Genomic DNA, 25,625 nt, shown 5'->3' with positions numbered 1-25,625 from the left:
TGCAAGGCTGCCTCTCTAGCTCCAAGAAGATGAGGATCTGATGCTGCTTATTACACATACCTTTTTTTTGACATTCTTTTTGGGTTGTTCAAAATAGATAGCTAGATAAAAGGAATCACATCCATACTCAGGCCACGTAAAAATTTCAAAATTGCTAAGATCATGAATTTAACTGATAGTAACTACTATCTAGCCCAGTCCACTGGTAACTGTCTTTCAAATGTCGCAATTCATTCATTCATTCAAGAAGCATGTACTGATTGACTGTCAGGTGCCATCCATTTATAGTAGAGCAATAATAAAGCACAGATTTTGTCTTGGAAGAGCTCACAACCGAGCAGGTGAGGCAGACTGACTTATCTCTATCTAAGAGGGTGGGCACCTTAGTTATTTCCTAGTGATGGTGATGGGTTGTACTGACTCACAGCTTATTCAGAGTTTGCTTGCGAACCAGGGTACTCATTCTCAAGGCTAGTTAAGTGTGGGGGTGTGAGGAAGACTTGGGAGTGGAGGGAGAATCAACAACCAGGACCTCATTGGCACCATGTTCTGATCAAGTAGGCTGGTTGGACTCAGCTGTGACGTGACTTGTGATGATGGCAAAGGCTACGAGTCAAGTTGATCTGTAATGTTTTATAGCTGGATGAACCAGACAGACATTCCTAAATCCTTGACAGCCGATCCTACACTGATCGTACACAGTGATCCCACGTGGAGGGTGCTGGGTAGGTGGTAGGCACCTATCATTGCAGACACTCTTTAGAGAAGAATCTGAGCCCCAGTAGATGAAGTTCAATGTAAAGCCAGTGACTCATGCATCACTTCTAAAGAGTAGAGTAAGTGAATTCATTTCTACTTCTACAGACTCTCTGCTTATCCCAAAAGGTTTCTGTTTAGGAAAGTAAAGTTCCAATGATCATAACTTTCTACCTCCAAGGCTTGGCTTCCTTTATGGATTCAGGTAGCCTTGAGGTTAATACACCTATTCTCAATTAAGAAAAATAAATCAAAACAAGCTTATGTTCAGATTTCCTTACTGTTTTGGGATTTTTTTTTTTTTTGGTGAGGAAGATTGGCCCTGAGCTAACATCTGTGCCAATCTTCCTCTATTTTGTATGTGGGACGCCGCCACAGCATGGCTTGACGAGCAGTGTGTGGGTTTGCACCCAGGATCTGAAACTGTGAACCCTGGGCCACCGAAGCAGAGCACATGAACTTAACCAGTACACCACCAGGCTGGCCCCCCATTACTATTTTGTTTTGATTTTTCCAATGCTGTAAGTGTTCCGTTTTTATAACCTGACCACGCTTTTTATTTTAAGGTTTTTCACCACAGAAGAGGCACAGAATTGGAAGATCCTTTCTTAGGTTTAGCCCAGACATCTGTTTCTCAGCACATTTGTTTTTTTACATGATTATTTTTTTATATGTCTTTTACATGACTATTTGTCTTTTACACGGGTAATAACTAGGAGAAAAGAAATGAGAGGAATCGATGGTTTTTATTTTCAAATAGAATTATTTATGAAAGCACATGCATGAAAGATCTCTGAAGCAGCGAAAAGTTCTATATGTGTATTGTAAGATTACAGTAATTAAAGCAGTGTGTTATTGGCCTAAATAGTAAAACACAGAGGAACAGAACAGAGAAGATAGTCATGAAGCTGATCCCAGAACACATAAGAGTAGATGACAAAGGAGCTTTCACAAATTGTTGCTAAAAGGATGAATTTATGTAACAAATTATTTAATGAATGATGGTTGGAAAATGAACTGCCTAGGAGAAGTCTCAAGTTATATTTACTTTCATCATCAGAGGTAAAGGCATGTCAAAATAAATTCCAGATGGATTAAGAGTGAAATTAAAAAGGGAAAGATCAATAGATGGGATTATACAAAGTGTAAAACATTTTTTGGTCAAAATATCAAGCAAAATTAAAACACACATTATACCAAACAGCAATCAAATATATTAAGAGCTTTTATTTTTTATTTTTTTAAATTTTACTTGTTTTTTCCCCCAAAGCCCCAATAGATAGTTGTATGTCATAGCTGCACATCCTTCTAGCTGCTGTATGTGGGACTCGGGCTCAGCATGGCCGGAGAAGCGGTGCGTTGGTGCGCGCCCGGAATCCGAACCCGGCCGCCAGCAGCGGAGCGCGTGCACTTAACTGCTAAGCCACGGGGCTGGCCCAAGAGCTGTTAAAATATAAAATGATCAATGCTTTGTACCAATAGAAAAATGAGCGAAAATACAGATAATTCATAGGAATACACATTAATGAAAAATGCATATAAAAAATTTTGTTACTCGCGAGTAACAAAAATGATGATTTAGATGCGATTCTATGATTCTATTTTTCATTTATCAAATTAGCAAAGATTAAAAAAATAATAGTTAACTCTAGGATACATCTGCAGGAAAACAAACCCTTTCATGTACTCCTGGTAAATATGTAAATTGGTAAAATCTTCTTTTTAAACAATTTGTCAATATGTATCAGGAGTTCTAGAAATATTCCCACCCTTTGCTCTAATACTTTCATATCACAAAGTAATCGGAGAGGTGCAGACCAATATTTATATCCTGGGATGTTCACTGTAGCCTTATTTATAATAATGAAAAATTGGAGGCAACTTAAATGTTCAACAGAGAGCAATTGTTAATAACGTTATGGCACATCAAGAAAATGGAATATTATGCAGCTAGTAAACATCATGTTTTCAAACAATATTCAACGACATGGGGAAAATCTCACGATATGATGTTTAGTGAAAATAGATATTCTTGTCCCGTTTTTGAAAAAAAATTATGAAGACACACCTGAATGTTAACAGTGGTTATCGCTTGTTGATAGAATTCCAGTTTTTACGGTTTGGTATCGTCCCGATTTTCTACAATAAACCTGTGTTGTGTGATGCAGAGCATAAATAAGAATCAAATGGGAATAAGCCACGATGTCTATTTTCAGTAAACTGAAAATCTCTGCCCACATGCATTTTTATTATATTTATTGTGCTCCATGAGTGAGTCAGACAATGCAAAGACCTTTATCCAGAATTCAGGTGCCTTCCTGATAGGTTCCCTAACCTACCTTTCTTTTTATCTTTCTTTGTTTCCAGCTCATCCTTTGGCCCTCCAGACCCAGCATCCTGGTCCCCTAAGCCGTGGACCCCTTCTCCCCATCTGGAATTTCCTCAGTGCTGCTCCCTGCACATTCAAGACCCCTGGGGTTCACCTCTACTCCAGGAACATCATCCCAGTCTGGCCTCTGAATTCCTACAAGCCTCTATTATATTTGCCTGTTACCTAACTTTCTCTGTGGGTGCCTGTTTCTGCAACTAAATTGCAAGTACCCACGGGGCAGCCACCGTGTGCCATCTAGTACAATAATACTTGGTATACTGGAGGTAGAGTTAGTACACGGTAGGTGCTCAATAAATATTGTCAATTATCTCATTCCTAATGTAATTATGGCAGTATAGTCCACCACCCACTTGGAGAACATTTTTTTTTGCATGTCTCCCCTCTACCCTATCCCCTAAAACAAGGTCATCTAGAGACCAGTGGACAATCAGGGGGCCTCGTGAGCATCCCAGACCCAATGGAAATTAGGCTGTAGACTGAGCAGACATTTATTACCCTTCCCTCGTCTCTTTGTGCTGTTCACAGATCTCTGCACCAGTAAGGTCTCACTTTCTATATTAACTCTAGGCAGACGCTGGGACTCTCCTCTCCTTTTAACCTTGCAAAGGAGAGGGAGCTGTAAAGCATAAAGACTTCTTTTTACTACCTTTTAAAATAAATGTAGATATCCTGCGTTTTAGTTACTGGAGTTTTAGGGAGGGTAGGGCCTGCCTTATAGGACGAGGGCCCAGGTGTATTTATACTGGAAACTAGGGCTGGAATGAGGAATGGTGGTGGGAACTGATGGCTATGAGGTACAGTTAAAAGTCACAGACTCGGAGCCTACATGGGCGGGGCGGGCAGGCAGCACACACAGGCACGGGGCTGGGGGTGAAACCAGAGGCAGAGAGAGGGGAACTGAGGTGGATGTACCGTGGAAACTCATGACGTTTAAGCTCTGTGACCCATCACTTGCTCAGGCCCTTGGAGGGTTCTAGCAATTCTATTGTTACCATCTTGATTGATTTTTCTAGCGAGGTCGCCCCACATTACATAAGCTTCAGGCCCCGCAAAACCTGGCTCCACATCTGGTAGGACTGTGGTGACCGGAGTGCTCTGTCTAAACAAGTAGGACTCTTCAGCTCCAAGTGATGACAGCTAGGCAGAAGTGTTCTAGAGCTTCTGATTTTTCAGGAGCAGCAAAGAATCCAGAATTTTGTATGAAATCTCCTACATTTTACATGTTGGCAACTTAACAACAAAAAAACAAAAACCGTCTCTGGCCAAAACAAGTCCTATCTATAGGCTCGAGTGAGCCCATGGCTGTCAGACTGGGATTTCCGGTTGTTTGAGCCTGTAGGAATTACAGAATTGCCAAACACTAGGGATGGCTCCATGGCTGGTACATCTGCCCTCCTTGTCCTCTGCCCATTAAGAACAGGTCTGGCCAGGTCTAAACCAGTGAGCTTTGCTCTTTTCCATGATTGCAGCCAACAGCCAGACATTCTCTGTCTGCCACTGATCACAGGGCAGGGAGCCGATCCAGAGTGTGGCTGGATGAATTGGTGTAAATTCATCCTCTTAAATGGCAAAGCCAAAGGAAGCACGTGGCCCATGAACAGTGATGTAACAGCAGAGTCACCTTGTGAACATCTGAAGACAATGAGGGATAGCTATTATTCTTCCCGGGCACAAATGAGTCTCGGGCACAAATGAGTCTTGGAGGTGGGTAAGTATTTTGTGCTCCTCTGTAGGGCTGCAGCCAATGATTTCAGGAAAGCTGTATATAACTCCTTAAATGGAGAGCAAATCACTTCTCTGTACCCTCAAATCCTCCCGAGGCCATGCAACCCAACATTTCATAATGGACTTCCACAATATTAACACTCTTTAGAAACTATAAAGGGCCCCCCAAACGAAAGGAACGGCTTCTGGGTACCATTTCATGCACAGAACATGAGCACTCTAATAAAGCTCCTGGTGTGACAGGGGACATCAGATGAGGCCACAGGCTGGAATTTGAGGCAGAACATGGCAGTAAGGGCTATGGGAGAGAGAGAGGCAAGGCTGATGGGAACAAGGGATGGCCACTGACAGCCCTGTGGGCGTCCCTCTGCTGTCAGCTCGGATTGGTGATAATGCTGCTTCGAGTAGTTGCATTTTGATCGCTAATTAGCCTGATGTGGGATCTGCTTTGCCACAGAGTGGCTTTGGGGGCTGCAACTTGGCTTTCAACTCATCTGTTGCAGTGACTAAGCATATCAAGCGTGGGGCTAGAGCCAGGGGGATCTGTTGTATAAATTCCACTTCTCCTGATTCTTATAGAGGCAGAAACAGAAGAGGGGGAGAGGGAGGATATGGAGGTATAGGGGAAAATTGCAAACATTTAATTCTCCTAGGGACATTAGGGACCATCTTCTTGTGCATGGCCTTCTTCTGGGAAAGGGCCCTTCAGAATCACCTGGAGGCCGTTTGGAACTACACATCTCACCACTACATAGAGATTTTGGCAGAACATGCCCTCCTCCACTCACCCCTGCATCCCCCCACGGTTTGCTCTATTCTAAGCTCTTTTTCTTGGCTGAGGCACTAGGCCCCTGGGGAGGAAGTGACCTGCCTACAGAGCACAGGTGAGAGGCAGGACTGAGCCTGGATCACCTTGTCTAGAACCTCATATCCTGACTCCTGGCCTAGTGCCCTTTCAACTATGTCCTGTCCCTCCTTGAGCAGGATGGTAGGCTTTCTATAGTTAGCTGGGGACAAGAGTTGGAGTCCCCAGGAAGGCTGTTTTGGTGTAGAATGGGAAGACCTGCCACAGCGCTGTGACTATTTCAGGGTCATGGCCATCTTTTCATGCCCTCTAGTGCTGGCGCTTAGTACCAAGCACAGGGCTGTACTTCTTGAAGGGACTCAATATGCTGCCATTTCATATAAGTCCATTTTCACGCTAAATTTAAAAAATCTTTATATTTTTAGAAACTGCAGCATATAACGTGTGATGGGAGAAGATGAAAGAAACAAGATGAAGAGTTTTTCTTTTCTCTAGGGAGTTAGACAGTCTGTCTGTCTGAAACCTCCCTGGTGGTCAACATCCCTGATATCTGCTTGGTACAATTGCCTCTCTTTGTCTACAAATTCATTCACTCACAAGTTAACATATGACTTCCTATTGTAATCCAGGCCCTAGTTCAGACACTGAGCATGTAAGACGAATGAAATACAGTGCCTGGTGTTTGGAGCACCCATAAAGAACAGTCTAAAAACTAAATCGACCCCTCCCTGATCATCCTTGAATTCTACTTTATATAGAATTCTATTTTACCTTCACACATAAGGGATCATTGGTTCACACAGGTAACTGGCCATTGAGAGAAGAGTGAAATATTTTTATTATTCGTATTTTATTTCCACCTGATCCCTGCTGATTCTTTTGCTTTTAAGTGAGTTAAAAATCCACTCTTCTTGACCTGCTGGTTTAATAGCACGTTTCATTCGTTTGATTACTCCTAACTAGTTGTAGCATTTAGGAATGTTCTAGAAACCAGTGGCATTTCTGCTTACATAAAAAGAGGGCCACTTAAAAATTGTCCAGGGTGAGTGGAAGAATAGCAAGGACTCATGCTCAGGCCTTGATGGAAAAGGGCCTCAAAAAAGTGGAAAAAGGGCCAAACAGCCTCAGATGATCCAGGTTCATGATTTCTCTGTTTTTGGTTGTTTACAGCTTCTCTGTGTCATATCTAGCTGTGGATTTTTAAAAAATTCATGTTGCTTGGGATTTGTTGGGCTCTTGAAACTGTGAGTTAATGTCTGTCATCAGTTCTGGAAAAATTCTTGGCTATTATCTCTTCAACTATTGCCTTTGTTCCAATATTTCTTTCCTTTCTGGATGCCAATTAAATGTATGTTACACCTTTTGAATATATCCTCTTTTTTAATATTTTCCTTGTTCTTTTTTTCCCTTTTCAAGCTGAATGCTGGATAGTTTTTTCCAACCCATCTTCCAGTTCACTAAGTCTCACTTCTATTAACCAGGCCATTGGGTTTTTTAACTTCAATGATTATATTTCTCAGTTTGAAACTTCCATTTGGCTCTTTTAAAAATCTTTTACGTCATTTTCTATAGTTTCCAGTTCCCTGTCAAAATTTTCAAGTGTGGCTTTTATGTTTATGAATATAGTAAGTGGAGATGTTTTATAGCCTGTATCTAAGAAGTCTCATTTCTGAAGTCTTTGTGGGCCTGTTTCCACTCATAAGGTCCTGTTTTCTTGGGAGCTTCAATTCTCTTATATGGCATTAGACGTTGAAAAAAAATACATATATATCAGGCATTGAATATATATATGATATTTTATATATATATATATATATATGAATAATGGTGGAATCTTTTTCTAGAGAAGTTTTTCACTTGTGTCTGCCAGGCATCAAGGGTACTTCCCATCTGAAGCCACCTTAATCCAAGCGCAAAGTTTGAAATTCCCTGGACTCAATGATGATGTGAACCTGTCTGTAAGCCTGAGAGGTATACACTTCCCCTTCTCCCAACCCTAGGGACCCAGCTTAAATGGCAAGTGGTTTATCTGCTTCCCCAACTTTGGAAGGCTCTGGGCTTCAGCCTTGTGAGGTGATCAAAACAAGAGCTTATTTTCAAAGCTGTTTTTTTCCAGATTGACAAATGCCTTGGGATAAAAGCCTTGTGGGCTAGGCCAGCGTCTCTGGGGTTTGTCCTCTCCTGGATCTTGGCAGGTGTTTCTTCACCACCTTCTTATTGCTTTGATGCTTTTAAGAAAATGAAACAAATATTTCATGCAGCTTTTCAAGTTGTCTTTGGTGGGAGGGTTGATCTGAATTACTCAGTCTGCTGTTGCCAGAAGTGGAAGTACCAGAGGACCTAGGTTCAAATCCTGGGCCTGTCATCTATTAGCTAGCTAACGTTGGCCATGTTTGTTCCCTCATCTATCTGATGTGTTCATTAAACCCTAGCTTCTTGACAGTGAGGCTGTAAAATTGAAACGTGAAAGTTTTTTATAAAGTGGTTCAATAACATTTTTGTTTTTTGTCTGTGTTTCACACTAGAATGTAAGCTCCATGAGAACAGTAAACTAATTATTTTCACTGTTGCTGCCCCAACAGTGCCTGGTACATAGTAAATGCTCAATAAACATTGACTAGGAGAAAGGGTTACTTTCTAAAGATGACCAAGTGCTTAATCAAAGGGTGTGTATTTTAAAATAAAAACATATTGGAAAAGCATACTCTTGGGGCTCAAGCTCAAATCTTCATAACAGCTTCTACTATTTAGAAGATCCTATTTCCTGTTATTAATTTATAAACCTGGTTGTTAGATCGATACAATCATGGTTATTTTGTTTTAGTTTTTCACTTGATATTATTTGGGCTAGATTCTTCACCTTAAGTGAAAGTATTATATCCCATTGCTTTGTGAAAACATGGTCTCAACCTGTCAGACGCTTGGGCTCATTCCAGCTGGGGCTATTATAGATGATACTGGCTTCTTTGTTTGCTGATGACAGTGAAAAGGATAAAATGCATCTATTGTCAAGCCTTGTTCAGGCTCATTTCAGAAGGAACAGGTCTGGGGGCTGGCCCAGTGGTGTAGTGGTTAAGTGCATGCGCTCCGCTGGTGGTGGCCCGGGGTTCCGATCCCGGGCGCGCACCGATGCACCGCTTGTCAAGCCATGCTGTGGCGGCGTCCCACATAAACTGGAGGAAGAGGGGCACAGGTGTTATAAAAAAAAAAAAAAAAAAGAGGAAGATTGGCATGGATGTTAGCTCAGGGCTGATCTCCTCACAAAAAAAAAAAAAAAAGAAGGAACAGGTCTGTCCGTGCTTGAAGCCCGGCATCTTCTATAGTATAAACAAAATCAACAAAAATTGAGTCTCCCCAGAGAACAGCTCAGGCTGCTTCCAAAGCAGATCAAGGAAGGAGGTCGTGCAATATGGAATTCAGGGTCACTGTTGCATCTTAATGGTTAAATTTTGCATTTCCATGGACAAAAATTATTTTAATAAATGCTCTATCAACCATTATTGCCACAGATACCCTTTTTTTTTTTTTAACTAAGGGGTGATTTAGAAATGGTAATGTGGTTTACGTTAAGCCATAGAGGCTGGGTGCCTGATTACCTCATTCAATACTCTTCCGCAGCTTTTGAGATAAATGATTAAAATAATTTTATAATCAGAACAACTAAATACCCATGTATGTTTTTATTTAACGATCAAATGATTGGGTGAAAAAGTCATGACATCAATAAGAAGTACCATTTATTGACTGCCTTTGTGTTATGCTTTACAGTTACTCATTATTTAATTTTCTTCAATTTAATTTAATTCAATCCGGCAAAGGAGAACTACTGTTATTTCCATTTTCCAGATACAGAAACAGAGACAGAGAGAGGTTATGCAACTTGTCCAAGGCCACACAGCTAGAGAGTGGCTGAGGCAAACCAGTGGTGCCAATTCCAGAGCCCAGGCTCTTTTCACTACTCACCACCCTCTGACTTCTCATTTCCATTGAAAGAACAGATGGCATTTTCTGTTGGCAGGAGTTCTTCAAGCTGCCCTGTTTGAGCATCCTCGGGCCCATGAGTTTGGGTGTTCATTAAATTCAAGTGTTTCTTTAGGACCTAGTGGTGTCTGCCCCTCGGGCTGTGGGTAAGGTGACTTAAAAGGTGACAAGGGGGTATAAGAAATGGCATCTTCTTTTGGAGGCTCAGTGAAGAGGTTAGACATCTGTGCACACAGAGATAAGCAACTGGAGTGGCCAATGAGGTGGTACATTCCATAATTATGATGGTCATTCAGAAATAGGAGGGGTGGGCATGCTGGTTGAGGGAGGGGAGCCCTGGCCCCCCATCTCTCATGAGATCAGGAGAGTAGAATTTAAAAGCTCCATTTTATAGATATAAAAGATGAGATAAAGCCTCCCCTGAACACAAGGATGTCAATTTGAAGTAGCATCCAAAGCCAAATTCGATGTATTTAGTCTTTCCTGAGTATACAGGAATAGCATAAACCTGGGATTTGGGTTTGGAAAATAAAAGATGTGAAACTCTCTTGGCGAGCACCCATTTGCCCCCTTCTCCCTCCCATTTGTCATTTGAAGGGGAGGCTGGTGGGGGAGGATATGATGGCAGATGGAGGAAGAGGGCTCTGACACTCTCCTTCCTCCTGGTTCACCTCTGAATTGAACTGGAGTGCATGCCCTCTGCGAGCTTGTGAATATTCTGATTTCTGGTGAAAAGCCTGCACGCAGAGGGTCAAATTAAAACTTTGGGCTTTGTGTAGGCACAGCAACAAAAAAGTTCAAGTGTCTTGTCCAAGGATGTGTATCAAGCCAGAAATAGAAGTCGGATCTCTGGCCTGCCAGTCTGGGGCTGCCTCTCATTTAACGTTCCGCGTGAGTCACAGACGCATCCAGTACAAGGAGGCAACTGACAGGCTCAGCATCTTTTCATAACCCTCGGTAGCTGCGTTGAGGGAAAGAGAGAAGTTTTTGTTCATGAGCTCATTCCAATCAGAATGTGTCCAGACGCCCAAATATTTGATTTGAGCCTGGTTGCTAAGAGACCTCCCACTGGGACCCAGCTGCCTGCGGGCAGGAGGGCGGTATTGGCATCGCTGCAGATTTCTGCCAATTTATTTTGAAACCAGAAAACCTGGAACCTCGGCCTCCTCAAGGCAGCCACGGGGAGAGGAGAGATCTGAGTCAGCCGAGCAACAGAGGAAAAACCCCCACTGACCTTCTGCCAGGGATCTGTAGGAGGGTTTAGGATAGAATTTTTACATTGTGATTGTTTACTTGCTGTGAAATAGGCCGGTATGGTAATGAAGAAGAAATTGCAGCTCTGTGCTTGGTCATGAGGGGAACATCTCGAAGCAACTCCAGGGGTTCCAGAGCCCTGCTGGATTTCTGAGTCAGAACTGGGCATCAGGAAGGCCGCCTTGATTCAAAATCAGAACGACACACCCAGCTTCTTGGGTTTTAATTGCCTCATGGCTTAAACCCCCTCAAGGGACTGCCAAGAGCAAAAGCATCTTCAATGAGGGTGAGGGGTCAGGGCACGAGGGAGAACTGGGGAAACCCCACTTTCTCAACAGAAGGCAGACAGCCGAACACCACAGGCTTAACATCTGTATTGTTATCAGTGAATGACCATCACTGCTTCCCCACTCTCCCCAGCAGAATAGAACCCTCTAGGCAGGACCCCTGGTCCCAGTGCCATTCCCAGGACCAGACAGTGACCTATGTAGGCCTTAAACTTTTTCTAGTGTATTTCGTTTCTGAATTTGGCTTTGGTACTTATTTATAAATAAAAGCATTTATGTGAGAAACATAGGTTTTGCTGTCAGGGTTTTTGCATGAGAGTTGTGATGGAATGCGAAATGTAAAGATCAGGGGTGGTTACCCCTGGCTTTCACCCAAAGCCCTCCTTTCAATAATGATTTGCTTGGAGGCAGTAGAGTCTACTGGGTTTTGCTTTTGGATAGAACCGTACTGTAGGCTCCATTCTCCTCTGCGTAGATTTGTGGTCTGGGGCAAGTTCTGATGCCTTAGTTTCCTCATCTGTCAAAAGCCATCCTGAAAGAAGCATTAGTGGGATTTGAGAAGAGCAGGTAGCAGTTTGGTGCTTGGGAAAAAACCAACTGGGAATAGGAAGGAGCTGGAAATTGAAACGGAAACAGAGAGTAAAGGGATGGGTCTGGGCTTAGCACAGTGTCCGGTGCGCGGTAACCAATTTCTAAGTCATTCTGAATTTGCTCTGAGACTGGAATGGAGGATGATAAAGGAGACACACAGCCAGTTCCACGAACAGAGGACTTTGAAAACCAAGAGCGAATAGTTGGAATGTAACAGGAGTCACAAATACATCACACAGCTGAGTCTTGTGATTCAAGAAGGGATCAGATCAGCAGGTAATATAATTTCCATCTTGGAAACCAGGGAGAAGATATCCTCCAGAAATGAAAGATACCTGGATCCAGAGAGAAGGCCTTTCCATAAAGCAAGTTTTTGCTGTTATTTCTGTGTGCTGAAGAAATCTGCAAGAGATATCTAAATCTGTCCCCCCCAATCCCTTTGGTTAATATACCACGTCATCCAAGGTATCAGTGACTTGTTCCCATGAAAGAAGCTGTGATATCATCAGGGCTGCATTACGATGTCATCACAGGATCCCTCCGGAGCCTGACCAAGAGAGACAGCCTCTTGTTTTGAATACAAATATCCCTGCTAATGAGGAACATTGGCAGGAGGAAGAAGAAGGCCACTCCAAACAAGATAAATGCAGCAGGCAGACGGAGGGCCAAATCTCGCATGGAGATCTTGAATATTCCACGGGATATTCAGCCAAAACCTGTCTCTTAGTTTTTCAGTCATGATAGATGACAAAGCCTGGGGTAAAAATAAACCCACTTCCAGTGTTGTTTTTGGCTGGTTCAGCAGGAAGCGCCGTTGTTAACCTTGAGGGGACTGTGGAGCTGTCTGAGATCTGGAAGCTTGGGCCTCTCCCGGGAGGGGAATGATGGGGGAGGCCAAGGAGCCTGAGAGCTACTCAGGCCTCAGTTCATCACTCTGCCCTTTTCTTAGTTCCCGTGTAAATTTAACTAGAAGGAAGGCTCTTCTCGGGCTGGTAGTTTAAACATCTTTTCCTAAATGTGTCAGTTTAAGGCCAGCAGTTGCATTAAGCAGAGTGACTACATTTGTCACGGGTGTAGTTAACACCCCGATAATTCCACACACTGGTTTGTGTACATCTGAGGTGTAAATTCCACGGACTCCTCAATCTGTGAACCTGGAAAAAGCAGCTGCTCCATGAATGCTGAGAAGCACTGATGTGACTTTTTGCCTGGTAACTTTTGGGTGGATATTTCCCTCACCTTCCCTCTGTTTTTGGAAACCCTTGGAGAAACAGAAGAACTACCGTGGCCAACAGGGATACTCTGTCAGCTTGAAGGAGCATATCCTTTTTTTAAAATTAAGCTATAAGTCATTCGCTTTTATAAAAATATTGGTCTCTGCTTGTAGGTCTATGGTTTAAATATAAAAACGGATATGTTTCCAGTTACAGACTTTTCTTTTTCTTTCTTTTTTTTTTTTTTTGGTGAGGAAGATTAGCCCTGAGCTAACATCTGTTGCCAATCCTCCTCTTTTTGCTGAAGAAGACTGGCCCTAGGCTAATATCCATGCCCATCTTCCTCTGCTTTATATGTGGGATGCTAGCCACAGCATGGCTTGATGAGCGGTGCATAGCTCCACACCTGGGATCCAAATCTGCAAACCCTGGGCCACTGAAGCGGAGCGCATGAACTTAACCACACCACCACCAGGCCAGCTCCCCCAGTTACAGACTTTTAAAGTTTGGGTTTTGAAGAGTTAATGCCAAGACACTCTTAGGAATAATGTATTGGCAGGATCTGGCTAATTGACAGGTTTCCTTCAGCTAGAAAACCCCCCTCCAGAAGTAAGAATCTGTGACATTCCAAGATTATTTACATCTAACATAAAATGCAACAATCTAGTGGAAGCCTTATGTGTGGATGTGTTTTTGGTAGAATATTTTTTCTTTTTAAACCATTCATTTTATAATCCAGGTAAAAAAACAAAGAGCCAGATGTGACAGCTATTTAAAAAAAAAAAGATGCGTACTATTAATACCTTGTGTTGATCGACTGCCTCTCTTCCGAGGAGTCCAAAGTGCTTTGCAGATGTTATGCATCCCCATATGTTATCCTCGTTTGAAGAAAGAACTGGAAAGTGCCTGAAGTCAGGGAGTGTGTTAGGCATCAGATGAGACCTGGGTTCTTTTATTTTGCACACACTTTGCTCTAGTTTGAACTCTATTTGGTGTACCAATATTGGAACACAAGCTACATGCCTTTCACCCAAGTTGTGTTTTAAAGAAGACCTCTATTGCTACCCACTCTGTTGTTTCGTTGTAGCCCTAAGGCAAAAGCCTGAACATGCAGACAGCCCTCGCCAGACCGACTGACAAATCCAATTACTTGTTGGCTTATTTCCTGCATCAGGCTGCTTGCAAAGTCATATTTGCATGGTGAACCCACCCACTCGCCAATAACATGATTCCAGGGCCACAGCTCTATTGGACTGGAGTTAAGATTCAGTGACCTGCCCCTGACTATCTTTGAGACTAATGGCTGCAGGGGATGTCCCAATAGCAGATTGCGTTTTAGAATCCTGGCTAATTAGTCTTTGCACATCCTTAGGATTTCACCCCAAACTTCAAGATTCCTTACTAAGTAGAAATTGAAATCTTTTACTAACATCAAAAGTAGGAATGTGGAGGGGGCTGGCTTGGTGGCGTAGTGGTTAAGTTCACATGCTCCGCTTTGGCGGCCCTGGGTTTGCAGGTTCAAATCCCAGTCTCGGACTGACACGCTACTCATCAAGCCATGCTGTGGCGGTGTAAGCCGGAGGAAGGGGGCCACAGGTGTAAGCTCAGAGCTAATCTTCCTCAGCAAAAAGAGGAGGATTGGTAATGGATGTTAGCTCAGAGACGGTATTCCTCACAAAAAAAAAAAAAAAAGTAGGAATGTGGGATGCAATACTAAAATTTTCTCTGGAGCTATTGGTCTACATTCCTGCAGAGGTGGACAGGATTGTATTGTGGTTAAGCTGTGCTCAACCAAGATTAGCAAGGAAACCACAAGCCCATATACTTTTCATGGGTGACAGAGCCATTACTGAAGTGCAGGGTGGGGTGTTGCTATGTTTTCAATTCTGATTGTCACACTTGTTGAAGCACTTAAAACATTTATTTGGGGCCTCAAAGGAAGGACAGTCGAGGCCTGTCACAAACAGATGCTTCAATTTCCTCCGGCCTCATCTGTGTTCCTCTCTGCTCACTGCACTCTAACTTGTCATACACAGCACCATTTCCTGAACGCAGAGCCTTCTGGGGGGCCTTTGTGGTGGTCATTAATGCTCTCTGCCAAATGGTTCTGGCTCTCCACCTTCTGAGTGCATGATAAGATTGTACTTCCCGCCCCCTTGTGGTTGGGTGAGACTGTGTCACTAGTTCTGGCCAATAGCTTGTGAGTGGGGTGAGGTGTGTTACTTCCAGGACAGAGCAAGTAACCGCTGGTGCAAGATCTGACTTGATTTCCCTCCGCCACAGCGACTAGTTCAAGTTCAAGACTTTCTGCCAGCAGGTCCCCACCCAATTTATGATGGATGTGAGACACAAACCTTTGTTATTATAAGCCACTAAGATTTGGGGACTGTCACCAGACTATTCTGATGGACACATCTTTCTTTGATTTTTGTACCTTTACATGTGTTTTTCCTTCTACTTAAAATCTGCACCCTCCCTTCTCTGCTTGGCAAAATCTTACTGATCCTTCCAGACCCAGTTCAAAAGTCTTCCTTTCTGTGAAGCCTCTTCTGACACCTCCAGGAAGTTGGACCTTCTCTATTCTGTGCTTCCCCACCACTCTCTGGGCCAACCTCCATTATAGCCTTAATCATATTTTATTCTTGCAATCTGTTTACATGTCTGTCTTTGTCTCTTAGACTTTGAACGTCTTGAAGGCAGGTACGTGCCTAGTTTATTTTTCTATCCAAACTGTGTATTTATTTCAAAGTACAGATGTCTCACAGAGAAATTAAGACATTCAGAATGGTTGACGGATGTAATTGTCAGCCCACCAGTGTTACAATTCATTGTCCCAATGCCCCCAGATATACCAAAACTGGTAACTTACCAAATATTGGAAATATTTCTTAAGATTGATTTCTTTCCTTCTTCAACATTATTTAAGGAACTGTTACATTTCAAAAATGTTTGTGGTTCAAATAGCTAAAAAGGAAGAAAGAACATCTTACAATCAGGCTCCCATCTTATGGTAATTACTCATTTTTACAGGAAAAGATTTTTAAAAGACATGAGGATTTGGAGAAAAATCAACCTTTATGGGCAATTTTTTGAGGCCATTGTGGTTGGTTGTTTAGGCCTGGCTCTGCTTATAAGAAATGGCATATTTATTGACTCAATGCCCTCAATTTTTTTGAAATGCATTTATGTACACCATCAAATGTACCTCCCTCAGCTGTTTGAAATATACCATAAAGTTCAAATATAAATTGATGAGATTCTATTTCAATGTCTGTTGGAGATCCTGTTCTGGGTAGAAAATTAGGGAGGTAGCATTGTTGTTTAGGCCTGGTTCCCCATGTAAGAGGCAGCATATTTACTGTTTCCAGTGTCCTTAATTTTACAAATGCACCTGTGCATATTGCCAAATGCACTTCCTTGAGTTAAGAATAGATTCTTTATTCTAACATGAACTGACAAGACTGTGTTTCAACGTCAGTTATAGAAGAAGCAAAATCCAGGTGTGGGAGAATGTCGGGAAAGGTCCCACACTTGTTTCAGGTCTAAGGCAGAAAGATCAAGGTTATGACCACTAGGTAAAGATCCAAGGGGGTGTGTTCACTTAAAAGTCCCCTGAGGTTTGAAAAAAATGAAACTAAAACAACAACAAAAAGATACATTTGTGGATTTAGCAGTCATTTCATTCTCCTATTTTGATTTTGAACAACTATCAATTCTTTTTCTTTATTAAAAAAAAGATGGTTTTTACATTATGATGGACATCTGTCATGTTTGCCTGCTCAACATCCATTCCTCCTCCTTCTAGAACAGCTTCTCAGTGTTTGTCTTGTGCCTTTTATTTGAGTAACACTTTGACAGAAGGATGATGGTGCCATAGTTAAGAAAGAGCGGGGCTCTGGAGCCAGGCTGCTTGGGTTAATTCACTCAGGCTGTGTGACCTGGAGTGTGGGACTTAACCTTTCCAAACCTCGGTCTCCTCCACTGTGAAATGGGAATCACAATATTACCTACTTCTTAGAATTGATGTGAGGATTAATAAATAAATACAGTAAAGCACTTAGAACAGGGCCTGACATATAATAGGAACTCACTGTTAGCTGTTATTATGAAATTCTTATGTGACAATTTCCTTAGGGACTTTATAAACATATTTTCTATCATTGGCTGTGGCTATAGAAGTCTCTAACAGGCTGAGATATATATATATATATATATATATATATATTTTGGTTTTTTCCCCCAATACATGTGACTTGATTTTTTTTTCCCCTGAGAAAACCAAAGGATTATTTCTTTGGAGATAAGTAGTTATACTAGGACATGTCTTGATATTGATCACCCATATATTTTCTGCTACATGACATACTCCTTGGTCTGTAGATTAAAGTCTTTCTTCATTTCTGGAAAGTTTTCTTGAATAACGTCTTTAATATTTTTTGTTCCATTATTTCAGTCTCTTCAGAAGGGATACTCTTTATGAATATATTGAACTTCATGTTTCACATAATTTTCTAGGTAATCTTTGTTCATGTGCCTTTTATTTTCCCACTGTTCTTTTTTTTTTTTTTTTTTTAAAGATTTTATTTATTTATTTTTCCCCCCAAAGCCCCAGTAGATAGTTGTATGTCATAGCTGCACATCCTTCTAGTTGCTGTATGTGGAACTCGGCCTCAGGATGGACAGAGAAGTGGTGCCTCGGTGCACGCCCGGGATCCGAACCCCGGGCCACCAGCATCGGAGCGCGCACACTTAACCACCAAGCCACGGGGCCGGCCCCCCACTATTCTTGATTTAGCAATTTTCCTTGTGCCATTTCCACTATAGTTGTTATATCTATAGTGGTTTTGTTTCCTGCTTCTTTCCTGAGTTCCTTCAGCACTTTTTTTTTTTTGCTGAGGAAGATTTGCTCTGAGCTAACATCTGTCACCAACCTTCCTCTATTTTATATGTGGGCAGGCTCTGTTTTATACGGCTGCTGACAAGTAGGGTAGGTCTGCAGCTGGGAACTGAACCGAGGCCACGGAAGCAGGGCACACCGAACTTAACCACCAGGCCACCGGGCTGGCGCCCCTCCAACTCATTTTTAATTCCTTCTGTTGTCTTGCCCTAATTTCCCTAAGCAAATGCATCTTGGCTTTATGTTCTTGTTTTATATGAGGTTTTTTTTTTGGTAAATTATGCTATGTCTGAACACAAATTTTACCTGTTCTAGAGCAAACTGTTTTCTCGTATTGATTCTTTGCTGCCATTGGTTTTTTCCTTTTTCTTCACACTTTTTTTTTTCTTTCTAATTGGAGGAATTTGGTAAAGATCTTGTGCTGGTTCCATCTTGACTTTTCATCACATGAACTAGATGAGTTCTTCCCTGAACAGCTATCCGTAAGAGGCTCATGTCAAGGAGTGGGCCTTAGACATTTTCCAGGCCAGCTGGAACTTTCCTCGGATCATGCTCAGGTTCTTTCTGGCCCAGATTTGTGACTAAAGTTTCTTTTAGTCTTTATCTGTTTTTTTTTTTTCAATTTTATTTATTTTTCCCCCAAAGCCCCAGTAGATAGTTATATGTCATAGCTGCACATCCTGCTAGTTGCTGTACATGGCACGCGGCCTCAGCGTGGCCGGAGAAGCGGTGCGTCAGTGCGCGCCTGGGATCTGAACCCGGGCCGCCAGCAGCAGAGCGTGTGCACTCAACCGCTAAGCCACGGGGCCAGTCCAGTCTTTACCTCCTTGAACAGAGATCTGAAGCGACAAGATTGAGTCCCTCTTCTTGACCTCGCCTCCCTGACAGACAGCTTTTTACAAAGGTGGCAGTTCTGTATGTTTCCTCATTCAGCTACACTTTTCTTAGGTCAACAACTTATGTTAATCGTCAGTATATAGGAAATATGCTCAAGTAACTCCCTTTTAACCATTTCTAAGAACTAAGTTCATAATTTAAGATGCCAAAAATTTTGCAGCATCTGTGAGAAGAGGCCTCGAACATCAAAGCGTTGTCAAACAATCTATTTGGTGGAGAGGATGATGCCCAACTTTTAATAAGGAAACATTTTCCTGCAATATTTCTTGTTGAGATTTAAACAAGTTTTTTTATGTAGGCTGTATCTTTATGAGGCCACCTGATAAAATATTTTTGATCAGTACATTTTTGGACCAACGAGTTCTTAAGATTTCAATGATTAATGATCTTCTGGATAAGCTTTTCATCATATGAAAAAACCCACTGATTTACAAGTCCTAAAAACCATCCAGTTTACATACCATTCTCCCTTCTACAACCCATGTTTTACAGGCTCAGGTAGGTAAAGTGTCTTACATGCAAACTTGGCGACAGACCTGGGACTTCAGCCTAGTTTTCTGGGTTTCTGGTTCTTTCCACTACCCCAGCTTGCCTTCCTGGCTTATCACTTTAGGTATTAAAGGCTGAATAGAGGTAATTTAGAAAATTTCAAATTTAGTCTATGCATTTGCTTTAAATAGTATTTATTTCCCCCACACCATTTGCCCAGTTCTGAACCTGGGCCAGGCAAACCTGATCTATTGGCAGGAGGATTGGTTGGAGAAGAGTTAGATGGGAATAATATTAGTTAATTCTTTAATGATGAGTTATTAAAAGTACCTCTTCTTTGGGCTCTTTATTGAAAATTTTAAGGGGCTTAAGGAAATATAAAGACTTGGGACCTAAACTTTAGGAACCCAGAATATGTGGCAGAGCTTTCTAGAGTGGAATTGTTGAAGAACAGACAGCTTCTGACTGATAGGTAATAACTGATTGACAGTGGAGTTGGGGTGGGATGAAGGAAGAGCCTGGCAGCCATCACCTATTCCTCCAGAAAAACACGGCAGGCTGAAGGAAATACTCAGTTACTGGAGAACAGTCCAAGCCAGGGCCCTCAAGTAAACAGAATTAGGCAGTGTACAGGCTAAGGCTTAACCATTCCTAGAGAATGGTGAGTTTTGTTTCTATTGCAATTTCCAGGATCAAGATCTTTTATTTTACACCGTGTCCAGTAAGGGACAAACGACTATACTAAAGCCAGACTGAATTTGTCTGTGGCACGTCTACCTATTTCTTTGGGCCACGGGATCCATTCTTCTGGGTCTGGCCTCCTCAACTCCCCATTAAACGTTTGAGTCTTGTCTCCAGGGCTTAATCTAGCTAAGGACAACTTGATAATGCTGAATGAACATCATTAAGAAGTAGGGAAAGAAAACTCCCTATAGCATTTCCACCAGTACAACAAACATCAAATAGCTGTCTTAACTCTATTTCGTCTTTATCTATCCAACACCCATTCATCCATCAGTTACTATGTGTAAGTTACTATCAGCCTACCCCAGCTAGGTGCTGGGGATACAGTGCTGCAAAAGGCAATCTGTTCCTTTCCCTCATGGACCTTACAGGCTGGTAGGTAAAGTCAGGGCCACAGAGCCACGTGCAACTGTCCCGTTGCTCTCCTTCCTCTTTGCTGCTCCTGGAAAACTGCCTCCCTTTGTCAGGAGAAAGAGAGAAAGAGAGAGATTCAGCACTTTAGTTCTGGGGACAAAAGCTGAGACCAAGAATTGTTTTGTGAGCCCTGGAGGCTGATCCTTAGGCAAGGAGCAGGGTGAAACAGAGAGGAAAGCACTGGATGAGAAGAAGGAGGAGTGGGAGGACAGGAAGGAGAAAAAGACAGAAGATGCTTACTGCAGGGCACAGGAGAGCATCAACTGGGATCTTAATTATGCCGGGATCCTACTCTTCATATTACCTACCCTTTGACACAAATAAAAGATACCATAGTTCTTCAAATATATTTCTTATTGAAGGGGGTGCTGTTTGCTTGCACATTGGTGATGTGCCCCAACTTTGAGAGAGGTTCCTTAGTAATCTGTCTTGTAAACTGGGTTTGTCGATTTAGTGTGTTTCTAACAGCCAAGTTATCCTCTATTCGCTCTCTTCAGCCTGGACGGCCTTAAGCTAACAGCTCCTGAAAGACGGAAACTAGCATGGAGGTGTGCAGGGCCGGGGCAGCCAGGTTAGCTTCTGACCTCCTTGGGGTCAGGGGAAGAGGGGAGGAGTGGAGGGCGGGCGGGGCGGGGGGTGCTTCTTCTGGGAGAGCACTGGGCGTGCATCCGGCCTGTCAGAACGAGGAAGAAGGTGCTGGATGAAGTCTCCTTTTCAGGGAGTAGAATTATTTTTTTCCCTTTTACAGTGAAATTGGAACAGTCCTGGGAAAATGGGACAGGTGTCACCAATCAAGAGACAGGGCTGTTTACCCAACTCAGCCGAGGGGCCCTAAGGGAGTGATATAGTCTTGATACAAAGAAAACTACAATTTTCTGGAACAAGAGGTAGTCCCTGCAGGTTGGGGACAGGGATCGCACATGGGTCACCCCCTGACAGGCGGACATGGGAGCGGGGTGGGCAGTCACGGTGCACCTCCAAGATAAGAGGCCAGAGGGAACACCGGGTTCGTTTCTCCAGCCTGTCGGAAAAGATGTTTCGAGGTACATGCCCTGCCACCGGGTGCCCTATTAAGCCCGCCGCGGGTGGGGCTCAGGAGGCGCAGCCATCCTTTCGAGCAGAGTGTGGGGCAGACGTTCACCTTCCTTCCACTAAGTCTCTGGGTTTCGGCCAAGGAGAGGAGAAACCAGGAGGGGCCGAGCAGGAGCGAAGGCCGGCCCAGGCCAGCCCAGGCCCGCCGCCCGCTCCCGCCGGGGCAGCCCGAGCGGCGCACGGAGCCCGCGCGGGGCCGCCCCGAATCCACCCGCCGCCCGGGCGCCCAAGGACCCCGGGAGTTCAGCTCCCAAAGGGAAAACTAGGCAGCGCCCGGCACGTCCTGCGCGTCCCCGGCCCCGAGGCTCCAGGCTTCCTCCTGGCCACGAGGCCCCCTCCCCCCAGCCAGAATTGGACGCTAGCGCCGATTTTGGTGCAATGCGAATTAGCTCCAGCCGCCGAGCCGGGAGGGACCCGCAGGCTCGGGGAGCGCCAGCCGCGGGGCCCGAGTCAACGCCCACCTCCGCCGCATCCCCGCCGCCGCCTCCCGTCGCCGTAACAACCGGCCCCTGGCCTGCGGGCCCGCACCGCGCCCGGGCCGGGGCCAGCGCCTGGGGCGCGCGGGGAGGACGCCCCCGCCCTCGGCGCCCCGCATCCGGGCGGCCTCGCCCCCCCGCCCCCGCCCCGCCGCGGCCGAGCGCGACGCAGAGGCGCCCCCTCCCGCCGCCAGGGAGGAAAGCCCTCGTGCCCCCGAGACTTGACTTTGCAGAATTAATAAAGCACCCCAGGGGGCTGGGGTCCTCCCGCGCGCGCGCGCGACGGTGACCCACACCTGCCGGGGTCCCGCGCACCTGCCCTCTCCCGGGCTCCGGGGCGCGCGCGGCGGCCGGGAGCGTGGCCGGGCAGTGGCCGGCGGTGCCCCCGCGCCCGGAGCACGGCGCTCCCGGGGAGCAGGACATCCCCGAAGGCGGCAGCGCGCGGGAGGCGGGGAGGCGGGGTGGCGGCCGGGGCGCGCGGGGAGGGCGGGGACCCCGCGGGGGGGGGATGAGGAGGGGGGAGGGAGGGAGCAGAGCGGGCGGCGGGGAGGGAGGAGAAGGGAGGCAAGAAAGTAGCAGAAAGTGAGGCTGGCAGCCGGCGGCGAAGGAGCCGGGCGAGCGGCGGCGGCAGGAAGTCTGTGCCCGAGACGAGCAGAAAGAAGAGCCCGAGAGGGAGCGCGGCGGCGGCGAGAGTGAAAGAGGAAACTGCAGAAGAGGAAGCTCTGCCGCAGCCCCGAGTCCTCCGGCTCCCGCGCCGAGCATCCCCGCGCCGCCCGCCCCAGCCCTCCCGGCCCCGCGCGCCGCCGCCCCCTGCGCCCCTGCCGCGGGCGCCCCCTCCTCAGCGCGCCCACCCGGCCCCGCGCGCCCCCCGCCGCCCCGCCTGCCCCCCTCCGCGCACGCCGCCCTCGTCTGCCATGGCCCGGGAGAACGGCGAGAGCAGCTCCTCCTGGAAAAAGCAAGCCGAAGACATCAAGAAAATTTTCGAGTTCAAGGAGACCCTCGGAACGTAAGTGGGGACCGGGGAGAAGAGGGTGGAGGCGGCAGCGGCCGCGGGTGCAAAGGCGGCTCCTGCTGCCGCCACCGCGGCAGGAACCGGCTGGCCGCCGCGTCCTCATTGTCCGGTTCTCGGCTCTGCGGAGCCCCCCGCGCCCCCAACGCGGGGTCTGCCTGTGCCCCGGGGCGCGAGTGGGCACCGCTCCTGGGCGGGGGGAGCTCTGGGCTTTCGGAGGACAGCCCACGCCGGCGGGCGACTTTCCACTTCCCCTGCCACCGCCGCCCTCTCCACTCTTTCTCCCCACGCGTGACTGTGAACTGAGCGTGGTGGATTTTCCTATTTACTGGCTGTGTGCGTTTACTCACCGTGTGTGTGGATGCACCGCGTCGACGAGAGACGTGGGCACGAGAAAATCGGGCTTCGGTCGTTCCCGTTTCTGCCCTGCCATCGTGTGTTCGTACAGAATTGACATCTGCACATACTAGGTGTAGGCAAGACTTTGGATGGCCACGCGATTAGGGAAGGGAAGAATTTCGCAGTGTTCACGGTCACGTGTGGGCAGAGCCTTACCTGAGCGTCTGTCCATTTCACACAGGCTCCGCCGCACACGCGGGGGTGCATGTCTCCAGGGGAGGGTCTGTGAGTGTCGCTGTACAGACGGCTTCTCTCCAGGGCTGCATTTGGTCCCATGCTGGTGGCTGCGTCTCAAGAAAGCAGAAATAATCAGAAGTCGATGGCGTGAAGGTTCCGAGCATGTGCTGCTCAGTTCCGCTGCTGTTCCCTTGCTGCCCAGGAGTTGGGTTTTGTTTGTTTTGTTTTGGAGTGCCTCAGAATAGATAGGGAGGCAGATAGTGAAAGAGAAGCAGGCACGGACTGGATGAGTCTGAAGTTCAAGTTATTTTCTTCCCTCATGTGATCAGTATCTGTTGTTGACCGGTATCTGTCAGTGTATATATTTACACACGCACGCATGTGCTGTATGAACTGAACATTTCGCAGGGGTTCGTGGAGGTGTTGATTAGGCTGGGAAGAGAAAGAGGAGATGTTTTGGATGATAAATCAGTGTGCTCTTATTTTCTTCCCTTCCCTTATTTTTTTTGGTGGTCGATTTGCTTTCCCAGAACCACATTTTCAAACCCAGATTGTTTTCTGCCCCATACTCAGAGTCCACTGGAGTTATTCGGTCGTTTTCCCTCACCCCGACCCCTATATCTGCAGTGGGTCCCCCAGAGGGAAGTTGTGAAGGCAGCATTCCCAGCCAAGCTTCTGATTCCCAGGGAAGCACACTTGCTGAGGACAGAATAGGGTCTCCCAGCTGTTGTGCTGCACTTTATGGAGGGCACCTGTGGGTATAGACTTTCTGTCTTTGTTAGAATGAAAACAGAAAGGACTTAGCTTTTTCATAAAGAGGAGCTCGGGGCTGCCTCTTAGCATGGCCAGTTTAAGGGGTGAGTTGTGGTCACAACTTTTTAAGATTACTGTTGAGGTTTATACCCGTTTGGGGTTGAGACTTTGAGATGCTCGAGTTACTGAGAAACAAGAGGCCTGCCCTTGCTTGTCATCCTGAGACCGATTAATGTGGCTGCGGATGAGGGGACCAGAGAGAGTGGAGTCCCATGGTGTGAGTGTGTGTTCCTTTGCATGGCATAGCCCCACCTGAGCCCCTCGCCCGGGTCCCTCTGCCTGCAGCCTCAAGCAGGCTGATGCAGTCTCCTCAACTGACTGCTGCTCCCTGGGAGAGCCCCGCAGCCGGACCTCTGCAGTGGCCGGGCTGGTGACGCTCAGTGAGCTGTGGCTTCCTGGAGTGGCTCCTGCTGTAGCTGGCGCTGTTTGGGGATGACTGCGGGTGGTTTCCGCCTCTGGGAAGGATGAGGATTTGCCTTCTGGTGCCCAGAGAATGTGGAACTCTTGCAGAACAATCTCTTGGACTCTGACCACGTTCCCGTGAACTTGGGTATGGGTCTCCGTTAGGGTTTCAAAGCTCGCCTTCTGCTTTAGAAAGAATACTTTGAAAAGAAGCTTCCCACTGAGGTCCCATAGGGCTGGCAGGGGTTCTAGAAGAATGAAACACAAACAATAAATTGATCAAAATGTTTTTACTCAATGATATAATAGTATAATAATCATAGATGACTTTATTAACTGAATACCAAGTACCAGGCGTTTTTCTAAATGCCTTAAACACATGATAACTCATTTTACTCTCATCATAACCTTATGAGGTAGGTATTTACTATTACCCCCAGTTGGCAGATGGGAAAACTGAGGCAACAGAGATTAGATGACCTGCCAAACATTAGCTGGTTATTAAATGTCAGAGCTGATATTCGAATCTAGGCAGAACAACTCATGATTATCCATATGGGGCTGAACCACTTTGTGGATTACGTAATGACAAATGTTTAATAATAATTTGACTTAACTTTAGAATTTGAAAAGCTAATTTTAATATTTATGTAAAGAAAACAATTATGGGGTAACCTGTTATCTAAGTATGTAACATTTCAAAGCTTTTAGATTATCAACATTATTTTGTCTCCTTGGGCTTTCTAGAAGTGGTCCGAAGTTCAGAATGCCCTGGGCTAAGTCCAACAACCTTGGCCTGAGTCTAAATAGG

General features: G+C 45.4%; 1 protein-coding gene and 1 long non-coding RNA gene across 3 annotated transcripts in view; one reads left to right on the top strand and one right to left on the bottom strand.

Annotated features, from left to right (window-relative positions):
• Window positions 1-1,963: 1,963 nt before the first annotated feature.
• Window positions 1,964-23,916, bottom strand: LOC147912981 (uncharacterized). The gene is made up of 4 exons (XR_015549363.1): window positions 23,579-23,916; window positions 15,875-15,969; window positions 2,825-2,906; window positions 1,964-2,199 (listed from the first exon to the last, which is right to left on the bottom strand). It is a non-coding gene; the product is annotated as an uncharacterized LOC147912981 (long non-coding RNA).
• The window catches only part of CAMK1D (calcium/calmodulin dependent protein kinase ID), a 408,286-nt gene continuing 405,223 nt past the window's right edge, over window positions 22,563-25,625 (top strand). The window contains exon 1 of one of the 2 annotated variants that reach the window (XM_087420821.1): window positions 22,563-23,020. In XM_087420821.1, the coding sequence (XP_087276947.1) occupies window positions 22,929-23,020 (92 nt within the window). In that variant the 5' untranslated portion in view covers window positions 22,563-22,928. The remainder of the gene's footprint in view (window positions 23,021-25,625) is intronic. The other variant, XM_004425363.3, reaches the window with a different exon arrangement.

This window comes from Ceratotherium simum, chromosome 32 (genome assembly GCF_057802395.1).
Source record: "Ceratotherium simum simum isolate JZ-2026a chromosome 32, ASM5780239v1, whole genome shotgun sequence".
NCBI lineage: Eukaryota > Metazoa > Chordata > Mammalia > Perissodactyla > Rhinocerotidae > Ceratotherium > Ceratotherium simum.
The sequence above is the reverse complement of the archived record's forward strand: the minus strand, read 5'-3'. Positions and strand labels throughout refer to the sequence as shown.